Genomic DNA, 20,131 nt, shown 5'->3' with positions numbered 1-20,131 from the left:
CAATCTTTACCACTAAACAGAAAATGGTTTCCCAGGGGAAAAGTTAAAAAGAAAATGGAATCAGGTTCTCTGAGTGGTTGTTATTCATCCGCACACTGTCCTGTAAAGTGCTGTTTCAGCAAGAATGCTGTTAGAGCAGTTTGCCCGATGCCCCTGACTGATCCCCTTCATGTGCTGTCGGGACTCCCACCCTCCACCAGCCTGTTTCAGCAAGGAGTCTGTTCAGTCGGCCTGGCCAGCATTCCCGCCACCCCCAGGTGATAAAGCCGGCCTGTTTCAGTGAGGAGGCCAGCATTCTCCGCCCTCTGATGTCTCTCAGTCAGTCGCCTTTGACCACCTGTGTCTGGGTTACAAAAGATACAGTGGGCTCACATATGTTGCATTCAAAATTGAATCTGATCCTACAGTAACCTCTTTCCCCTACTGAAAATGTCCTAAAAACCTGGTCTTGACTACTATTCATCTCTGTTTTTCCCTTGAAACTAACTACAACCACAAAATATTGTTATTCTTAATGAAAAATAATTTTTAAAGTACAGATTAATAATGTTTTTAAAATCTGGAAAACTTATACAATGGCAGAGCAAAAGGAGGAGGAGAAGGAGAAGGAGGCGGGAGGAGGGAGGAAGGAGGAGGCCGGGTGGTGGTGCCCCTGGCTGAGCGCACGTCACAGTGCACAAGGACCCAGGTTCGAGGCCCCGGTCCCCACCTGCAGGGGGAAAGCTTTGCAAGTGATGGAGCAGGCCTGCAGGTGTCTGTCTCTCTCCCTCTCAATTTCTGGCTGTCTCCATCCAATAGAGATAATTAGAGGAGGAGGAGGAGGAGAAGGAATGGGACACTGGGCAGAAGCTTTCCCACAAAGTGGTCTTCTCAATATATGCAAAATGAAGCCCCTGATGTTTACTCTGTAAAGAAAGAGACATTAAAAATGAGATGGGGGAGTCGGGCTGTAGCGCAGCGGGTTAAGTGCAGGTGGCGCAAAGCACAAGGACCGGCATAAGGATCCTGGTTCGAACCCCGGCTCCCCGCCTGCAGGGGAGTCGCTTCACAAGCGGTGAAGCAGGTCTGCAGGTGTCTGTCTTTCTCTCCCCCTCTCTGTCTTCCCCTCCTCTCTCCATTTCTCTCTGTCCTATCCAACAACGACAACAACAATAATAACTACAACAATAAAACAACAAGGGCAACAAAAGGGAATAAATAAATAAAATTAAAAAAAAAATGAGATGGGACTGCTCTTAGCTTCTAAAGCAGTTTGATTTATTCTTTCTGAACAGGAAATGCCAAGTAATAGCGCCACACAGCTGGTTTCTTCAAAGAGCTGCTTTAATGAACATGCTATTCTAGACAGAGGGCCAAGGTGGAGATTCAACAAGCACGCACATGGCAACACTCCCCGAAGAGCTCTGAACAGCCACTGAGTAGCCGCTGGGGGTAGGATGGGTCAGAGGCAAATCTCTCTTCACACACACTCACTACTGCACTCCTATGATTATCTCAGATGCTTCTGATGCAAATTGCTTAAATGGGCCCTACAATAACATGAAACGTCACTGCAAAGAGCTTCGATTTTTGTCATTTTATTTTTTAACAGTACCTCTTATCTGGCCCTGCACCAACGGTATCCTTTCAAGCACCTTCTGTGCGCACAGAAAACAAGCATGGCAGAGAAGCATTCACCTGTCCTCCTCAGCCTGCGAGACCCAGACTCACAGAGCATCTACAACGAAGGCCAGACAGGAGGAGGGTCCTGCCAGAACCCAGGGTCCCCTGCTGCCAGACTTTCTACCTGCTCGCTCGGCAGCCCTCGTTTGGAGACAGAGCATCAAAGCTGACACTGACTTTCCGAGCCAGCTGTCACCGTTCAGAACACGTCCCGACGACGGTGCTAAACAAGCAGTGGGTGGACAGGGCGGCACAGCCAGGTGGGCACATGCACAGGGACAGAGCTCAAGTCCCCCATTCCCACCTGCAGGGGAAAGCCTCGGATCAGCGCAGGAGTGCGGTGTCTCTCACTCTGTCTCCCTCTCCCCACTCAGCCTGTGTCCCAGCAAATGTAATAATGGCCTTAAATGCGTGTGTAAGGAGAGAAGACAAGAGCAGTCTGGGCATGTGGACCCCCACACACTGGATATCGCCGGCCCATTCTCCAACGCTGTTTCCCTGGACACAGAGCAACCTTTTGCCCCAACGCTGGCCCATCTCTGCCACACTGTGCGTGTGGCCTCATCACTGCCAGAAAAGGCCTGTCTCAAAACCACTGAGAGGGGGAGAAGCTTAAGCTGCCTGCCACCTGATTCCCTTCTCTCAAGGCTGCTCGGCACTGCCAATCACCCTAGCGATGACTGTGAAGGTTACTGTGAAGGATATAAAACGTACAAGAATAATCTGGTTTAAAAAAAGCAGGACTGTTTCAAAGTAACAAGCTTTGCTTTTGTTTTGTGGTATCTTTGCACATTCGCATTTGTAATGAAAGCAACAAAGATTCACTAACTCTGCCAGAATAACAACAAGACACAGTACCTGACTCTGATGAGTCCAGACCTAGGCGATATCTCATTCCTAAAAGAATTTCCAATCTGAGCAGCAGCAAAAGGCAACTTCCCCTGGTTGAATTCCAAAAGCCGCTTAAAATTCAGGAAGATCCCCTGTGCAGTTTCGGGTCTCAAGTACCTACGGATTTAAATAAAGAAGTCACGTTTGACAACAAGCCGGAAGCTGGGAGGAATCACAAGCTATCTTAAACATGCTCTTCTCACACAGAACTGGATGGAGCCTAAAGCAAAGTCAAGCTGGGTTCCTGTCCTCAGCTGTCACTGCTTGAAGCCTCAGGAACTGATGGGGACGGCCTATCTGCTGCCGTCAGGACCCTGGCGACCCAGGGACGAGCCGGCGAGTCAGCGCCACTCTGCTGTGTCCCCGCAGGCTGACGCTCTCCCGACCCACCACCCCGTGGCGGCAGACGACAGGTTTAGATGTTTCTAAAACAATATACACACTGAAGCACAGCTGTGTAAAAGCAGAACTTTCAACACGTTAAACACGCACGGGGCTGGAGAGACAGCATCACAACTGTGCGTGTGTGAGGCTCAGCTCCCAGGTTCAGTCCCCAGCGCCACCATCAGCCAGAGCTCAGCAGGGCTCCAGTTTAAAAAGGGAAAAGGGTGCACTAGACACATATTCAAGCACGACTGTGGGTCAGCCACACTGGCCTGGCTGCAACAGTAACTTCAGTGCCTAGCAAATGAAATGAAATGAAGTTTTTTTACCGGAGCACCGCTCAATTCTGGTTTATGGTGGTGCTGGGGGATTGAACCCGGGACTCTGGAGCCTCAAGTGTGAGAGACTGTTTGCATACCATTACTCTGTCTCCCCAGACCTCTTTTTTCTCTTTCTTTCTTTCTTTCTTTTTATTGCCACCAAGGTTGTCGCTGGGGCTCAGGACCAGCACTACAAACCCACCAGTCCCAGTGGCCATTGCTCCCCCTTTTTTAAATTGGCTGGACAGAAATAGAGAAGGGAGGGGAGAGAGAAGAGAAAAACAGATGCGCACAGACCTGCTTCACCACCGTGAAGTCCCCAGTACAGGAGGGAGCGGGGCTCAAACCTGGCTCTGCACTGGGCCACGTGCTTCGGCGGGCGCAGCACGGCCCTGCCCTGCAGAGGATTCCAACTGCGTCACCAGCCCTGCCTGCCTGCAGCCACACGGCGACCTAGCTGACCGCGCGCTCATCTCGTGGCAAGTCACCAATAGTAAAGCTGGAAAACAGTAGAACTGAAGACTGCCTCATTTCCCCTACCAACGTATTTCTATCTCCTCTGATTTCCTTTTCAGTAGTAAAGCTGGAAAACCGTAGAACTGAAGACTGCCTCATTTTCCCTACCAACGTATTTCTATCTCCTCTGATTTCCTTTTCAGTAGTAAAGCTGGAAAACCGTAGAACTGAAGACTGCCTCATTTTCCCTACCAACGTATTTCTATCTCCTCTGATTTCCTTTTCAGTAGTAAAGCTGGAAAACCGTAGAACTGAAGACTGCCTCATTTTCCCTACCAACGTATTTCTATCTCCTCTGATTTCCTTTTCAGTAGTAAAGCTGGAAAACCGTAGAACTGAAGACTGCCTCATTTTCCCTACCAACGTATTTCTATCTCCTCTGATTTCCTTTTCAGTAGTAAAGCTGGAAAACCGTAGAACTGAAGACTGCCTCATTTTCCCCTACCAACGTATTTCTATCTCCTCTGATTTCCTTTTCAGTAGTAAAGCTGGAAAACCGTAGAACTGAAGACTGCCTCATTTTCCCTACCAACGTATTTCTATCTCCTCTGATTTCCTTTTCAGAAACGGAGAACCACACACTTCACGGATAACCACACACGTATTTCCCTGCTGCTACAAGCAGCTCACGGACTTTGTTTCCTGAACGCTGAACGATACATACCCAGGCATGTTTGCTCCCGGCCCAATGAAGGTCTTGAACATCAGATTAAAAGGGACCGGAGGGGAGAGATCATTTCCAGTAGTGGGAGACTTCACGTTATAGTTCACAAAAAGATCCCCCAGCTCTTGCTGTCCGTAGTTATCGAGCTATAAAATACACCAAGAGAAGAGTCAAGTGTTACCCAAACACTTCAGCCGTCTGCTGCTGAGACCCACACGGCCAGGCTGTCAGAGTCCACGGGGCACGTCAAGTCAGCACAGCTGCATGAACTAACGGTGACGGGGCCTTGCTGAGACTGGCGTGTCTCATGCTCACCGCTCACACAGGAGAGGCCTCTGTTTAGTCGTAGTGGCTGAGGGGAACAGACTGCCGGCATGCTTAGACTGGGCTTTACCTCTGTGGAAATCTCATCGAGAGCCACAGACCTTCCCATCTGCTAACAGCACGTATGTCTCACTCTTCCCATTAAACGGCTGTCATTCTTGTCTGGGCTTTGCTATATGTTCAACAGTCCGTATCAATGATCAAACACTCTAAAACGAGGGGCCTCCAGTTGAAAAATGTTAGATGACTAACAAGCCATGTACTAGCAGAGAATGTTTTAAACATTGAACTGCTTCTGAAATGGAAACAAGAGAGCTTCATGAGTCAGCCTCTGGTCATAAGGGCTGAGGCTATTTCATTTTCTCCAGAGAGATACAGAGGGACCAGAGTGCGGCTCAGCTCTGGCTTAGGAAGGTGCTGGGGATGGAAGCAGGCCCTCGGAGCGCAGGCACGGAAGTCTTGTGTAACCCTCGTGCTGTAACATTGAAGGCAGTAAGGAAATGTGAACAGACAAGGTATGTGGAATAAACAGTTCTGAATGTGAACCAGGCGGCAGAAAGGACCATCTTTAAAGGATCTGTATCCTTCAGCCACCCTGACTGACTGCGACTCCCATGACAGACGTCAAGCCTGCTGGAGCAGTGGCAGGGCAGTGCCCGCTCCACAAGCCACCGCACTTCATGAGACTGGCAGGGCCAAGCGACAAGAGGCACAGGGCACACAGGCCAGTTCAGGCCGCAAGTCTTCAGGGAGCCTCCAGGGCCCACTCAGTTCTCTGATTTCCCGTGGGCCCCCGTTTCTCTCGGAAGATACTGACAGTGCACGCTTCTCTGCCCCGGGAACACGGCTCCAAGATGAAACACAAAGCCAGTGCTACAGCCGCCAAGTGGCTCGGCAAGTGGGTGGGCAGCTCGCCTGCAGCCTACTGCTGCCCACACGCTCGCCAGGCTCCAGCGTGGTCCCACAGCGCTGAGGGAAGCTCCTGGGGCAGCCGTAGCTTTGGCTGGCATACTCTCTCCCCCCCGCCCCTTCCCACTCCCTTTTTGTCTCTAGTGCTGCTTTTTTTCTCGAGATTACTTCTCCACTACTGTTAGATTTTTAACATGCTAATTCTTCTGTGTCATCTACTTTTCCAGCAGTCGCTGATAATTATCCTCCTTTATTTAGGATAGATACAGAGAGAAATTGAGAGGGGGAGGTAGAGAGGGAGAGAAACAGAGAGACACCTGCAGCCCTGCCTCACCACTTGTGAAGCTTTCCCCCTGCAGGTGGGGACCAGGGGGCTTGAAGCCGGGTCCTTGTGCCCTGCAGCACCACTACTTGGTCCCACTCCTTTCTCACTTAAATTGAACTTTCCACCCGCTTACTCATCTGCCAGCTGACTTGGGTCCTTGTGAAGAAACTGTGCACAGGTGCGGCACTGGTTGGCTCCCGAGCGTCTCAGAAACTGCAAACGGACAGTTAACCAGAAACAAGCTGACCAGCTAATGGAACGGTGCTCAGAGACATACACCCCGAATCTTCTCGCTCACACTGAGCAGGACTCACTGTGAGTCCCACTCTAGTTTGTGCTCAACTCAGAAAGCCGGTTCCCAAGGAGAGAGAACAAACTTCACACCTATCTTCAGTCTTGCTGGTTTGGGCTGAAACAACGGGTGAGTCACAAAAGGCAGCGAGACGAGAAAACAGCGCCGTAAAGAGTCGCTATGAAGGGCGGTAAAGGCTGCCCCTTCGCTCTGTGATGAGGGTCAGTGAACCCTCAACAGCTGCCACGTGCTGGGAGACAGGCAGAGCGGCGCCCGCCAGAGCAGCTCGCGGGACCGGGAAGCGCCTGTAAGAACTCACCTGGGCCAAGACAGCCTCCATCTCAGATTTCTTCTCAGCTGAACACTTCTTATCAGACATGAGCTTCTGCAAATGAGCTACGAGAAAAGTGCTGGCACATGTTAATTTCAATCAACAGGAAAAAGCACAAAGCGCTTTTGAGTTTCAATGTAAAGTGGGTTTTATTAAATGAATTCAAGTTTATTTTGCGAGGACAGTCACACTGCCTCATCTTTTCCCCGAACTTCTAATTATCTATACAGCTTTTTAAACATTCATTTACTTCCCCTTTTGTTGCCCTTGTTTTTCAGTTGTATTATTATTGCTGTTGTCGTCGTTGTTGGAGAGGACAGAGAGAAATGGAGAGAGGAAGGAAGACAGAGAGGGGGAGAGAAAGACAGACACCTGCAGACCTGCTTCACCGCCTGTGAAGCGACCCCCCTGCAGGTGGGGATCCGGGGCTCGAACCGGGATCCTTATGCCGGTCCTTGTGCTTTGTGCCACGTGCGCTTAACCCGCTGCGCCGCCGCCCGCCTCCCTCTGTATAACATTTTTAAATAAGAGAAATAATCTTCACACTTAATACCTGTGCATTCTGCTTTTTGTAGTAAGAAAACAGATTTATTCTGCAAGAGAGGCAGGAAGAAACAGATACGCTGGCGCTGGAGCACTCTGGAGTCTCACATACTCCGGTCTGGCTAGCCGCCTACTGAGCCATCTCCCTGGCCGCCCAAGGGAAAAGGTAACCCAGGTTCTGAGAGAAAATTTTGACCTCCCCCATTGTTCTGTGCCAGAGAGAGAGGGCTCAGCAGGGAGGGCACAAGGCTTGCCACGCACATGGCCCAGACTTAAGCCCCAGTGCCACACGGGAGGTGCCGTAACACTGGGAGAAGCTCTCCACCTGAGTGATCGGGCTGCTCGAGTGGTAAAGCGGCACGTGCACAACACCCCGGCCCCGACAAAAGCTCCAAATTCCAGAAGCCCTCTGCTGTGACAGCGTGACTTGCAGAGGACTGATGGGAGAAACATACCCTTCAGCAGGTGGTCGGCACGGAAGCACTCCCCGCTCTTGGCATCTTTCACCATGAAGTCGGCAAACTTGTCCACGTGGCCAGAGGTCCTACGTTAACGAAGGTCAAGCACATCTGTCATTCCATACAAGTGAACAAGTTTCACTGAGTAAGACAAGCTACCTGCTGTGTATTCCCTGCCCACGGCTGAAGTCTGGGCACCGGAAAGGTGCTAGATCACCTATTCACAGCAGGTACTAACATGTGCCAAAGGACAGTCTTCCTCAAATCGACCCTCGCCCCCAGTAAATTCCACATCTGCACGGGAAAAAAGGTCCCAACTGGAATATACTTTTACACAAGTTGCCGTGAAGTCTGTGTTAATATACAGGACCTATTCCATTATCAGGAGTCAGCTGCATCAAGGCCCAAACCATGGAGAATTTGACTACCCAAGAACTCATGAACATTAAGGAAAGAAAGTACTATAACACTGCTATTAGAAACTAATTACTATTCCTAGTTTCAGCTTCCACTGACAGTTGTACAGAAAGACACTGGTCCTTCTCTCCATTCCTATTAGATGAGTGCAGCAGCAGCAAAGGCTGTCCCGACACGCTAAAGCCGTTACCAGGAACTTCGCTGTGTTAACTGGAGTCATCACAGCAGAGCCTGACGGGCGCAGAGTGAACACTACTTCCTTGGCAGGCAGCATCACACAAGGGAACTGATTAAGACATAGCTGAGGGTTCCTTTCTATTTCCTTTTTTTAAAGATTATTTATTTATTATTTAAAGACAGAGAGAAATGGAGAGAGGAGGGGAAGACAGAGAGGGGGAGAGAAAGAAGGACACCTGCAGACCTGCTTCACCGCCTGTGAAGTGACTCCCCTGCAGGTGGGGAGCCGGGGGCTTGAACCAGGGTCCTTATGCCGGTCCGTGCGCTTGGCGCCACGTGCGCGTAACCCGCTGTGCTACCGCCCGACTCCCTCTCTCTCCATTTTCTATTCAACCAGCTCTATCCTTTCAGTCCTGCTGGCAAGAGCAATCTCGCTATCTTTGTATCTACCAGACTGTCTGAAGGAGGATGCGTCACTCACTAGCACAGAGAAGCAGGCCGTGACTTTCCCACGACCCAGCACGGCTCGCTCTCTCTCTCTCTCTCTCTCCCCAAGCTGTACCAAGGGAGTAATCGGAAACATTTGCCAACACGACCCATCAAGATGCTGAGAGTCCAAATCAATACCGGTGTGATGACTACGACACTGCCTTAACCCTGCACACTTAGAAAAACACAATTCCCGCAGGGACAGAGGACGGGCTCACAGGCAGGACACCGCCGTGCTGTGCACACAGACCAGGTCTGCACCCCAGCACCATGTGGAGAGCCACAGCACCAAAGGCAGCTCCGGGACTGGGCTCTCTGCCTGTGTGCCTCCCCACTCCTCTCCTGATGATAAAGCAGCCAGTACACCACATGTTGTCAAAAAAATCACCCACAAATGTTTAAATACACTGGAAACGTGTATCTAATGACATGTTGCGTGAAAACTTAGAAAAATAGGGAGTCGCTTCACAGGCAGTGAAGCAGGTCTGCAGGTGTCTGTCTTTCTCTCCCCCTGTCTTCCCCTCCCCTCTCCATTTCTCTCTTTCCTATCCAACAACAAAAACAGCAATAACAATGAGGAAAACAAAAATGGGGAAAAATGTTCTCCAGGAGCAGTGGATTTGTAGTGCAGGCACCGAGCCCCAGTGATAACCCTGGAGGCAAAAAAAAAAAAAAAAAAAAAAGAAAGGAAGAATAGGGCAAAGAGAAGTGCAATGAGTGTAACATGGCCGGGGCCAGGCAGTGGCACACCCAGTTACCCAGCTGAGCTCACATCACCAAGCACAACCACCAGGGTCCAAGCTCCGCTCCCCACCTGCAGGGGTGAAGCAGGCACGTCTACTACTGTCTATCTCCCTCTCTCCTGTCTCCTTCTCCTCAACTTTCTCTATTGCAGCAAAATAAAGAGGAAGAAAAATAAGAAAGAAAACAGAGAAAAGAAAAGTTGAGAGAGAAAGACAGAAGGAATTGGAAAGAAATGGCTACCGGGAGCGGCGGGTTTGTACAGTGTCAACACCCAGCCCAGGAATCCCCTGCTGGGAAAGAAACTCCACATGGCCGACGACAGGCAGTGGTCTTATGCTCCACGCAGCTCTGTCTGCAGTATTTACAATGGACACAGCGCGTGTCAGGATCAGGAAAGGTCACTGAGTAAGCCTTCAGAGGACTGCTGTTCTCAGGGTCAGGAAAGGTCATTCAGTAAGCCTTCAGAGGACTGCTGTTCTCAGCCTACTCTTACTTTAAGACCGGCTCAGGGGTGAGCACGGTGCTCCACGCAGCTCTGTCTGGGGTATTTACAATGAACACAGCGCGTGTCAGGATCAGGAAAGGTCACTGAGTAAGCCTTCAGAGGACTGCTGTCAGCCTCGTCTTACTTTAAGACCGGCGCAGGGGTGAGCACGGTGCAGTCGATCTCCAGCATCTGCTCTTCTTGGATGAAGTGCTGCCTCCACAGCTGGATGATGTTGTTCTTCAGAGCACAGCCGACGGGCCCAAAGTCGTAGAGGCCACTGACACCTGCGTGAGCGAGACGAGTCTGAGCGGAAGGCGCCCACTGTGCCTTTCTACTCTAAGAAGCGCTTCAGAGCCGGGGGCCTATGGAAGCGATGCCTCTGCAGTTCACATGCCCGCCAGAACTGTGTTAGAGCGGCGACCCCAAGCCCGCACACGGAAAGCTAGCTTCCAGTCAGGACAGAAGAAAAATTAAAAATACGAGTAGACAAGGAGTCGGGTGGAGCAAGCGGGTTAAGTGCAGGTGGCCGCAAAGAGCAAGGACCAGGGAAAGGATCCCGGTTCGAGCCCCCGGCTCCCCACCTGCAGGGGAGTCGCTTCACAGGCGGTGCAGCAGGTCTGCAGGTGTCTGTCTTTCTCTCCCCCTCTCTGTCTTCCCCTCCTCTCTCCATTTCTCTCTGTCCTATCCAACAACAACATCAGTAACTACATTAGTAACTACAACAGTAAAACAAAGGGAATAAATAAATATTAAGAAAAGCATACGAGTAGACAGACTACACTCAGATCTCAGTGGTAAAGCAAAGTTTAGTATTGTTGCAATGAAAAACACTGTTACTATCCAAAGGGCAGAATGTTTTAGAGACCATCAGTGAGTTAGTTATATTTGCTGACAAAACTTCATATATACAAATTTATCTACGTAGCTATGAAAAAAAATTTCCTTGCAGTTGCGTAAAGAATGGTCTAGGGCAGGGGGCCAGGTGGGGATACACCTGGGTAAGCACTCACATTACAGTGCACAAGGACCCAGGTTCAAGTCCCTGGTCCCCACCTGCAGGGGGAAAGCTTCAGGAGTGGTGAAGCACCGCTGCAGGTGTCTGTCTGTCTCTAGCTCCCCTCCCCTCTCAATTTCGCTCTGTCTCTATCCAGTTATGAATAAGTCAGTCTTTCCAAGAAGAACAGCCCAGGGCTCTGCTGTAGCACTGCCCACGTGTAGACAGCCGGCGGCCAGTGCTCAGAAAGGGTCTGCTGCGTACAGCTCCAGAGGCTCACTGCATTTCAAGAGCCAATGTGACGTGCGCAGGACACGCCAAAAATTCAGTACCGACCCTACCCCACCCGGATTTCCTACATCCCGATAGTAGAAGTCCCTGAGAACAGACACTGATGAAAATTTAAAAAGAATCGCGCCAGCAGGTTTACCGTAAACAAAGCGCAAATAGCCCCTCTGCTTTGCATTAGGTTTCACTCAGCAAGATGACGGCAGAGTCACAAACACCACACACGCTCTACCACTGACCCTACCTCCATAAATAGCAAAAGCCTGGTCGTAGAAAAATCTCCTCTTCAGGGTATCTTCCATTTTTGCTCTGTCCACGATGTCATCTTTGGGCTGTAACGACAGCTCCTGTGCGGGGTCGTGGCGAGAAGGGGTGAGCAGAGGGCCATGTGAGAATCCGAGTTCAGTTCAGTCATCAGCAATCGTATGTAAGGCGCGTCAACAATACAGACAAGGCTGAGGGCTCCCCTGCCCCTGGCATTACGAGCAAGGGGCCGATGCTCAGCCAAGGAAACAGACGGCTGCGTCGAGGTTTCAGAGGCCGCTGCACATACAGGGGCGCAAAGCTCCCCGACGATGCTGTTACTGACGGGGCCGCTCTCTGAAAGGCTCGGGGCACCTAGCAGCCTGGTAGAGCTTTCCCTTCTGCAGAAAAGTAAAAGATCCTTTAAAACCACAAAGCCAAGCCACTACTTCCAGGCACAGGATTCACCAAGATGACCGACGCGTCCTGGGGAAATGCCCGGGCGCCACGAGCCTGAGGAGGGGTGGGGGGGCAGAGGGAGACACAGAGGGGGGCACCGAAGGGGGCGCCTTGGTGTCGGCCCTGCAGAGGGAGAGGAGCGCACTCGCGCAGAGGAGCAGAGTACACCCTGCAGAGGGTGAGGAGCACACACACAGAGGAGCAGAGTACACCCTGCAGAGGGTGAGGAGCACTCACACAGAGGAGCAGAGTACACCCTGCAGAGGGTGAGAAGCACTCGCACAGAGGAGCAGAGTACCCCTGCAGAGGGTGAGGAGCACTCACGCAGAGGAGCAGAGTACCCCTGCAGAGGGTGAGGAGCACTCGCACAGAGGAGCAGAGTACACCCTGCAGAGGGTGAGGAGCACTCACGCAGAGGAGCAGAGTACACCTGCAGAGGGTGAGGAGCACTCACACAGAGGAGCAGAGTATACCCTGCAGAGGGTGAGAAGCACTCGCACAGAGGAGCAGAGTACCCCTGCAGAGGGTGAGGAGCACACACACAGAGGAGCAGAGTACACCCTGCAGAGGGTGAGGAGCACTCACGCAGAGGAGCAGAGTACCCCTGCAGAGGGTGAGGAGCACTCGCACAGAGGAGCAGAGTACACCCTGCAGAGGGTGAGGAGCACTCACGCAGAGGAGCAGAGTACACCTGCAGAGGGTGAGGAGCACTCACACAGAGGAGCAGAGTATACCCTGCAGAGGGTGAGAAGCACTCGCACAGAGGAGCAGAGTACCCCTGCAGAGGGTGAGGAGCACACACACAGAGGAGCAGAGTACACCCTGCAGAGGGTGAGGAGCACTCACGCAGAGGAGCAGAGTACACCTGCAGAGGGTGAGGAGCACTCGCACAGAGGAGCAGAGTACACCCTGCAGAGGGTGAGGAGCACTCACGCAGAGGAGCAGAGTACACCCTGCAGAGGGTGAGGAGCACACACACAGAGGAGCAGAGTACACCCTGCAGAGGGTGAGGAGCACTCGCGCAGAGGAGCAGAGTACACCCTGCAGAGGGTGAGGAGCACTCGCGCAGAGGAGCAGAGTACACCCTGCAGAGGGTGAGGAGCACTCGCACAGAGGAGCAGAGTACACCTGCAGAGGGTGAGGAGCACTCGCGCAGAGGAGCAGAGTACACCCTGCAGAGGGTGAGGAGCACTCGCGCAGAGGAGCAGAGTACACCCTGCAGAGGGTGAGGAGCACTCACACAGAGGAGCAGAGTACACCCTGCAGAGGGTGAGGAGCACTCACGCAGAGGAGCAGAGTACACCCTGCAGAGGGTGAGGAGCACTCACGCAGAGGAGCAGAGTACACCCTGCAGAGGGTGAGGAGCACTCGCACAGAGGAGCAGAGTACACCCTGCAGAGGGTGAGGAGCACTCACGCAGAGGAGCAGAGTACACCTGCAGAGGGTGAGGAGCACTCACGCAGAGGAGCAGAGTACACCCTGCAGAGGGTGAGGAGCACTCGCACAGAGGAGCAGAGTACACCTGCAGAGGGTGAGGAGCACTCGCGCAGAGGAGCAGAGTACACCTGCAGAGGGTGAGGAGCACTCACGCAGAGGAGCAGAGTACACCCTGCAGAGGGTGAGGAGCACTCACGCAGAGGAGCAGAGTACACCCTGCAGAGGGTGAGGAGCACTCGCGCAGAGGAGCAGAGTACACCTGCAGAGGGTGAGGAGCACTCGCGCAGAGGAGCAGAGTACACCTGCAGAGGGTGAGGAGCACTCGCGCAGAGGAGCAGAGTACACCCTGCAGAGGGTGAGGAGCACTCACACAGAGGAGCAGAGTACACCCTGCAGAGGGTGAGGAGCACTCGCGCAGAGGAGCAGAGTACACCCTGCAGAGGGTGAGGAGCACTCACACAGAGGAGCAGAGTACACCCTGCAGAGGGTGAGGAGCACTCACGCAGAGGAGCAGAGTACACCCTGCAGAGGGTGAGGAGCACTCACGCAGAGGAGCAGAGTACACCCTGCAGAGGGTGAGGAGCACTCGCACAGAGGAGCAGAGTACACCCTGCAGAGGGTGAGGAGCACTCACGCAGAGGAGCAGAGTACACCTGCAGAGGGTGAGGAGCACTCACGCAGAGGAGCAGAGTACACCTGCAGAGGGTGAGGAGCACTCGCACAGAGGAGCAGAGTACACCTGCAGAGGGTGAGGAGCACTCACGCAGAGGAGCAGAGTACACCTGCAGAGGGTGAGGAGCACTCGCGCAGAGGAGCAGAGTACACCCTGCAGAGGGTGAGGAGCACTCACGCAGAGGAGCAGAGTACACCCTGCAGAGGGTGAGGAGCACTCGCACAGAGGAGCAGAGTACCCCTGCAGAGGGTGAGGAGCACTCACACAGAGGAGCAGAGTACACCTGCAGAGGGTGAGGAGCACTCGCGCAGAGGAGCAGAGTACCCCTGCAGAGGGTGAGGAGCACTCGCACAGAGGAGCAGAGTACACCTGCAGAGGGTGAGGAGCACTCGCACAGAGGAGCAGAGTACACCTGCAGAGGGTGAGGAGCACTCGCACAGAGGAGCAGAGTACACCCTGCAGAGGGTGAGGAGCACTCGCACAGAGGAGCAGAGTACACCTGCAGAGGGTGAGGAGCACTCGCACAGAGGAGCAGAGTACACCCTGCAGAGGGTGAGGAGCACTCACGCAGAGGAGCAGAGTACACCCTGCAGAGGGTGAGGAGCACTCGCACAGAGGAGCAGAGTACACCCTGCAGAGGGTGAGGAGCACTCACACAGAGGAGCAGAGTACACCTGCAGAGGGTGAGGAGCACTCGCGCAGAGGAGCAGAGTACACCCTGCAGAGGGTGAGGAGCACTCACACAGAGGAGCAGAGTACACCCTGCAGAGGGTGAGGAGCACTCACGCAGAGGAGCAGAGTACACCCTGCAGAGGGTGAGGAGCACTCACGCAGAGGAGCAGAGTACACCCTGCAGAGGGTGAGGAGCACTCGCACAGAGGAGCAGAGTACACCCTGCAGAGGGTGAGGAGCACTCACGCAGAGGAGCAGAGTACACCTGCAGAGGGTGAGGAGCACTCACGCAGAGGAGCAGAGTACACCCTGCAGAGGGTGAGGAGCACTCGCACAGAGGAGCAGAGTACACCTGCAGAGGGTGAGGAGCACTCGCGCAGAGGAGCAGAGTACACCTGCAGAGGGTGAGGAGCACTCGCACAGAGGAGCAGAGTACACCCTGCAGAGGGTGAGGAGCACTCACACAGAGGAGCAGAGTACACCCTGCAGAGGGTGAGGAGCACTCGCGCAGAGGAGCAGAGTACACCCTGCAGAGGGTGAGGAGCACTCACACAGAGGAGCAGAGTACACCCTGCAGAGGGTGAGGAGCACTCACGCAGAGGAGCAGAGTACACCCTGCAGAGGGTGAGGAGCACTCACGCAGAGGAGCAGAGTACACCCTGCAGAGGGTGAGGAGCACTCGCACAGAGGAGCAGAGTACACCCTGCAGAGGGTGAGGAGCACTCACGCAGAGGAGCAGAGTACACCTGCAGAGGGTGAGGAGCACTCACGCAGAGGAGCAGAGTACACCTGCAGAGGGTGAGGAGCACTCGCACAGAGGAGCAGAGTACACCTGCAGAGGGTGAGGAGCACTCGCGCAGAGGAGCAGAGTACACCTGCAGAGGGTGAGGAGCACTCGCGCAGAGGAGCAGAGTACACCCTGCAGAGGGTGAGGAGCACTCACGCAGAGGAGCAGAGTACACCCTGCAGAGGGTGAGGAGCACTCGCACAGAGGAGCAGAGTACCCCTGCAGAGGGTGAGGAGCACTCACACAGAGGAGCAGAGTACACCCTGCAGAGGGTGAGGAGCACTCACACAGAGGAGCAGAGTACACCCTGCAGAGGGTGAGGAGCACTCGCGCAGAGGAGCAGAGTACCCCTGCAGAGGGTGAGGAGCACTCGCACAGAGGAGCAGAGTACACCTGCAGAGGGTGAGGAGCACTCGCACAGAGGAGCAGAGTACACCCTGCAGAGGGTGAGGAGCACTCGCACAGAGGAGCAGAGTACACCTGCAGAGGGTGAGGAGCACTCGCACAGAGGAGCAGAGTACACCCTGCAGAGGGTGAGGAGCACTCGCGCAGAGGAGCAGAGTACACCCTGCAGAGGGTGAGGAGCACTCGCGCGGAGGAGCAGAGTACACCTGCAGAGGGTGAGGAGCACTCGCGCAGAGGAGCAGAGTACACCCTGCAGAGGGTGAGGAGCACTCGCGCAGAGGAGCAGAGTACACCCTGCAGAGGGTGAGGAGCACTCGCGCGGAGGAGCAGAGTACACCTGCAGAGGGTGAGGAGCACTCGCGCAGAGGAGCAGAGTACACCTGCACCCAGAGGGCTGCAGAGACAGCCGCTGTCGCTTGCTCCTGCTCCTGCTCCAGGGCTGGGGTCGGCTTCGCCCGCCCGTGAAGACGCACAGCTCTGCGCTCACGCGCGGCCCGACTCACCGTGGTCTCCAGGGTCCTCTTCCGGGCTCTGAGCTCAGCTACCGCCTTATCCACATCCGCCTGGGGTGCTCGGTCTTCCTTCAGCTTCCGCACCAGGTCTCCCTAGCGGCAGAGACAGCTGGTCAGGACAGGAGGAGAGAGAGCCGGCCCGTGCTTCTCGGCAGCCCCGCAGGTGTGTGTGCGAGCGGGGCTGCCGAGCGCCGGCCGCAGGGTGAACGGTGCACTGGGGGAGCGGCCCAGCAGAAGAGAAAAGCATTGGGGGAAACGGAGAAAGAGCAAGATCAGAGGCAGGACACCGACGACAGGACTCCCCCAGCGGACGAGGGGCTGGCGGACACAGGCTTCCTGGGGGAGCCCCGTTAGCGGGCGACAGAAACCACCGCTGGGCTCGCAGGCCTCGCCGGCCGGGTCTAAGCAGTGTCCGCCCCACACCAGCTGTCGGCACAGGACCCCGGCGAGCGAGCGAGCGAGCCCAGCTGGCGGCATGGAAACGGCCCGGGGCTGTCAGTGTGCAGGGCACTCTGAGGACCCCAGAGCAGCATTTCCCAAGTGGGACGCCATCCCAGGGCATTCCCACCCACGTAGTCAAGAGGGAGAGAAACAGGGACGACACTAGACCATGAAAGATTGCTTCTGTGTCTGTTTAGCTTTCCCCTAAATCACAACCTGTGCAAAGCATTTCATTGACGTGAATGGGGAACAGCTCAGTTAGCAGCTAGCTGGACAGCTGGACTGTGTTTAAAATGTTCTCATCTGATGGGCGGAGCATAGTGCTTCATTTAGTAAGGTCCCAGGTTCAATCCCCAGCACCGCCACAAACCAGAATGGCGCAGTGCTCTGGTAAAAATAACAGCAACACATTAATAAATCCTAAGGGGCGAGAGCCCGGCAGTCTGGGCACAGGGGAGAGGCGCACGGGGGCACCGGGTACCGGCTGGCCGTCTGCTCGGCACCGCAGGAGAGAGGGAGGCAGAGACGCTCCAGCTCAGCAGAGCAAAGCGCTGCCCTGCAGCGATCCGGGCCCTGGCGAGGCCGGCGTGCACTCCACCCGCTGAGCAGGCCCTCAAGTGCGAGTGCTGACAGCCGAGACTAAGTCCAAGGCGGCTCTAAGACGGGGAGGGGGAGGACGGTCCCTGCGCCCCTGCCCGCCGCTGGGGCGGGAAACAAGAACAGGCGGGGAGGGAGGGCCTGCCAGCGCGGGGCCAGAGCCTGGGCCGCGAGCATCCGGAGCACCGGGCAGAGTCCCCGCGAGCACCGGGCAGAGTCCCCGCGAGCATCCGGAGCACCGGGCAGAGTCCCCGCGAGCACCGGGCAGAGTCCCCGCGAGCACCGGGCAGAGTCCCCGCGAGCACCGGGCAGAGTCCCCGCGAGCATCCGGAGCACCGGGCACAGTCCCCGCGAGCACCGGGCAGAGTCCCCGCGAGCACCGGGCAGAGTCCCCGCGAGCACCGGGCACAGGCACCGCGAGCACCGGGCAGCGTCCCCGCGAGCACCCGGCACAGTCCCCGCGAGCACCGGGCAGAGTCCCCGCGAGCACCGGGCAGAGTCCCCGCGAGCACCGGGCAGAGTCCCCGCGAGCACCCGGCACAGGCGCCGCAGGCCGCGCGAACGTGGCAGGGGAGGGGCCGGGCTCGGTGCGACGAGGCCGCGATTGCATCAGGCGCCCGCGAAGACGGACGCGCCGACGGACAGACACCGGGGCCCTTCGGAAGCGCGCGGGTCAGGCGCCAAGTCCCCGGACGCTCCACCCCGCGCCCCGGAGGGACCGTGACCCAGCACCCAGGGACCCAGCACCCAGCACCCAGGGACCAGAGGGGACCCGGCGTGTGCGGAAAGGGATGCCGGGTGGGACCACGACTCAGCACCCCAGAGACCCGGCACCCCAGGCACCCGGCACCCCAGGGACGCAGCACCCCAGAGACCCGGCACCCCAGAGACCCGGCACCCCAGGCGCCCGGCACCCCAGGCACCCGGCACCCCAGAGACCCGGCACCCCAGGCGCCCGGCACCCCAGGCACCCGGCACCCCAGAGACCCGGCACCCCAGGGACGCAGCACCCCAGAGACCCGGCACCCCAGGGACGCAGCACCCCAGAGACCCGGCACCCCAGGCACCCGGCACCCCAGGGACGCAGCACCCCAGAGACCCGGCACCCCAGGGACGCAGCACCCCAGAGACCCGGCACCCCAGGCACCCGGCACCCCAGGGACGCAGCACCCCAGAGACCCGGCACCCCAGACACCCGGCACCCCAGACACCCAGCACCCCAGGCGCCCGGCACCCCAGGCACCCGGCACCCCAGGGACAGAAGGGACGGGGAGGCCGCTACCTGCTGGCGCACTGCGAGGCGGAGGGGCGCCAGCAGCTCCTCCACGCCGGCGCCGTCCATGCTGTTCCGAGGCGCGGCGGCGGCGGGGACCCGGGTCGGGGCGCGGCCGGGCGCGCTGAGAGGCCTGCGGGGCGCGTGCGGGGGCCGGGCCGCGAGAAGGGGCGGCAGCGGCAGCGGCAGAGCGGCGCGAGCGGCCCTGAGCAGCGCCGGGCGGAGACGGCGCATGAGCCGGCGGGCCCGGGCGGGCGGTGGTGACGGCGGAAGCGGAAGCGGCCCCGCCCCGAGCGTGACGACATCGCCGCGTCAGCGCCGGCGCGCGCAGCCGCACCAGCCCCGCCGCGCGGCCCCGCCCCGAGCGCGATGACGCCATCGCGTCAGCCCCGCGCACGCCCCCCACCTGAGGGCGACCCCGCCCCGTGGCCCCGCCCCGAGCGTGACGACACCGCCGCGCAGCCGCACACGCCCCGCGCGCAGGTTGGTCGGGCTCAGCGTGACCCCGGCCCCGCCCCGCAGGTGCGCAGGTGCGCGGAGCCGCGTGGGGCGGGCGGGTGGGCGGCGTGTGCGTGCGGTGTGTGCGGAGTGTGTGTGTGTGTGCGGAGTGTGTGTGTGTGTGCGGTGTGTGTGTGGCGTGTGTGCGGAGTGTGTGTGCGTGTGCAGTGTGTGTGGCGTGGGTGTGCGGTGTGTGTCTGGGTGTGTGCGGTGTGTGTCTGGGTGTGTGCGGTGTGTGTGTGTGCGCGCGGTGTGCGTCTGGGTGTGGGTGTGTGTGCGGAGTGTGTGCGCGGTGGGTGTCTGGGTGTGGGTGTGTGTGCGGAGTGTGTGCGCGGTGGGTGTCTGGGTGTGGGTGTGTGTGCGGAGTGTGTGCACAGTGTCTGGGTGTGGGTGTGTGTGCGGAGTGTGTGCACAGTGTCTGGGTGTGTGCACGGTGTGTGCGGCGTGTGTGTGTGTGCGCGCGGTGTGTGTCTGGGTGTGGGTGTGTGTGCGGAGTGTGTGCGCGGTGTGTGTCTGGGTGTCTGGGTGTGGGTGTGTGTGCGGAGTGTGTGCACAGTGTCTGGGTGTGTGCACGGTGTGTGCGGCGTGTGGGTGTGTGCGGCGTGTGGGTGTGTGTGCGGAGTGTGTGCACAGTTCTGGGTGTGTGCACGGTGTGTGCGGCGTGTGGGTGTGAGCCCGTGCCAGCTGCAGTCCGCCATGGCAGGGAGCAAGCTGCCCCAGCGCCCGCTCTCCCTCCCTCCTCCGACCCTTTCCCACCGTCTTGCCCGCAGGGCACCTTCTCCATCTTCACGGCCACCCCTCAGCTTGTCTCTGTCTCTGTCTCTGTCCAATAAGAAAGGAAGAAAGGAAGAGAGAGACTAAAAGTATCTCGACTCTAGGGAGATGGAGCCGTTCTGGAATGTCTGTAAAAATGTCTCGA

General features: G+C 56.7%; 1 protein-coding gene across 1 annotated transcript in view; it reads right to left on the bottom strand.

Annotated features, from left to right (window-relative positions):
* The window catches only part of GARS1 (glycyl-tRNA synthetase 1), a 36,559-nt gene extending 17,531 nt beyond the window's left edge, over positions 1 to 19,028 (bottom strand). Inside the window, exons 1-8 of the mRNA XM_060195788.1 lie at positions 18,724 to 19,028; positions 16,395 to 16,496; positions 11,460 to 11,562; positions 10,076 to 10,217; positions 7,617 to 7,705; positions 6,607 to 6,683; positions 4,438 to 4,583; positions 2,521 to 2,670 (exon numbers count right to left, since the gene is read on the bottom strand). Of these exons, the coding sequence (XP_060051771.1) occupies positions 2,521 to 2,670; positions 4,438 to 4,583; positions 6,607 to 6,683; positions 7,617 to 7,705; positions 10,076 to 10,217; positions 11,460 to 11,562; positions 16,395 to 16,496; positions 18,724 to 18,948 (1,034 nt within the window). The 5' untranslated portion in view covers positions 18,949 to 19,028. The remainder of the gene's footprint in view (positions 1 to 2,520; positions 2,671 to 4,437; positions 4,584 to 6,606; positions 6,684 to 7,616; positions 7,706 to 10,075; positions 10,218 to 11,459; positions 11,563 to 16,394; positions 16,497 to 18,723) is intronic.
* Between the last annotated feature and the right edge of the window lie 1,103 nt (positions 19,029 to 20,131).

The sequence above is a fragment of the Erinaceus europaeus genome, chromosome 8, assembly GCF_950295315.1.
Source record: "Erinaceus europaeus chromosome 8, mEriEur2.1, whole genome shotgun sequence".
Taxonomy (NCBI): domain Eukaryota; kingdom Metazoa; phylum Chordata; class Mammalia; order Eulipotyphla; family Erinaceidae; genus Erinaceus; species Erinaceus europaeus.
This window is presented reverse-complemented; position numbering and strand designations above follow the sequence as displayed.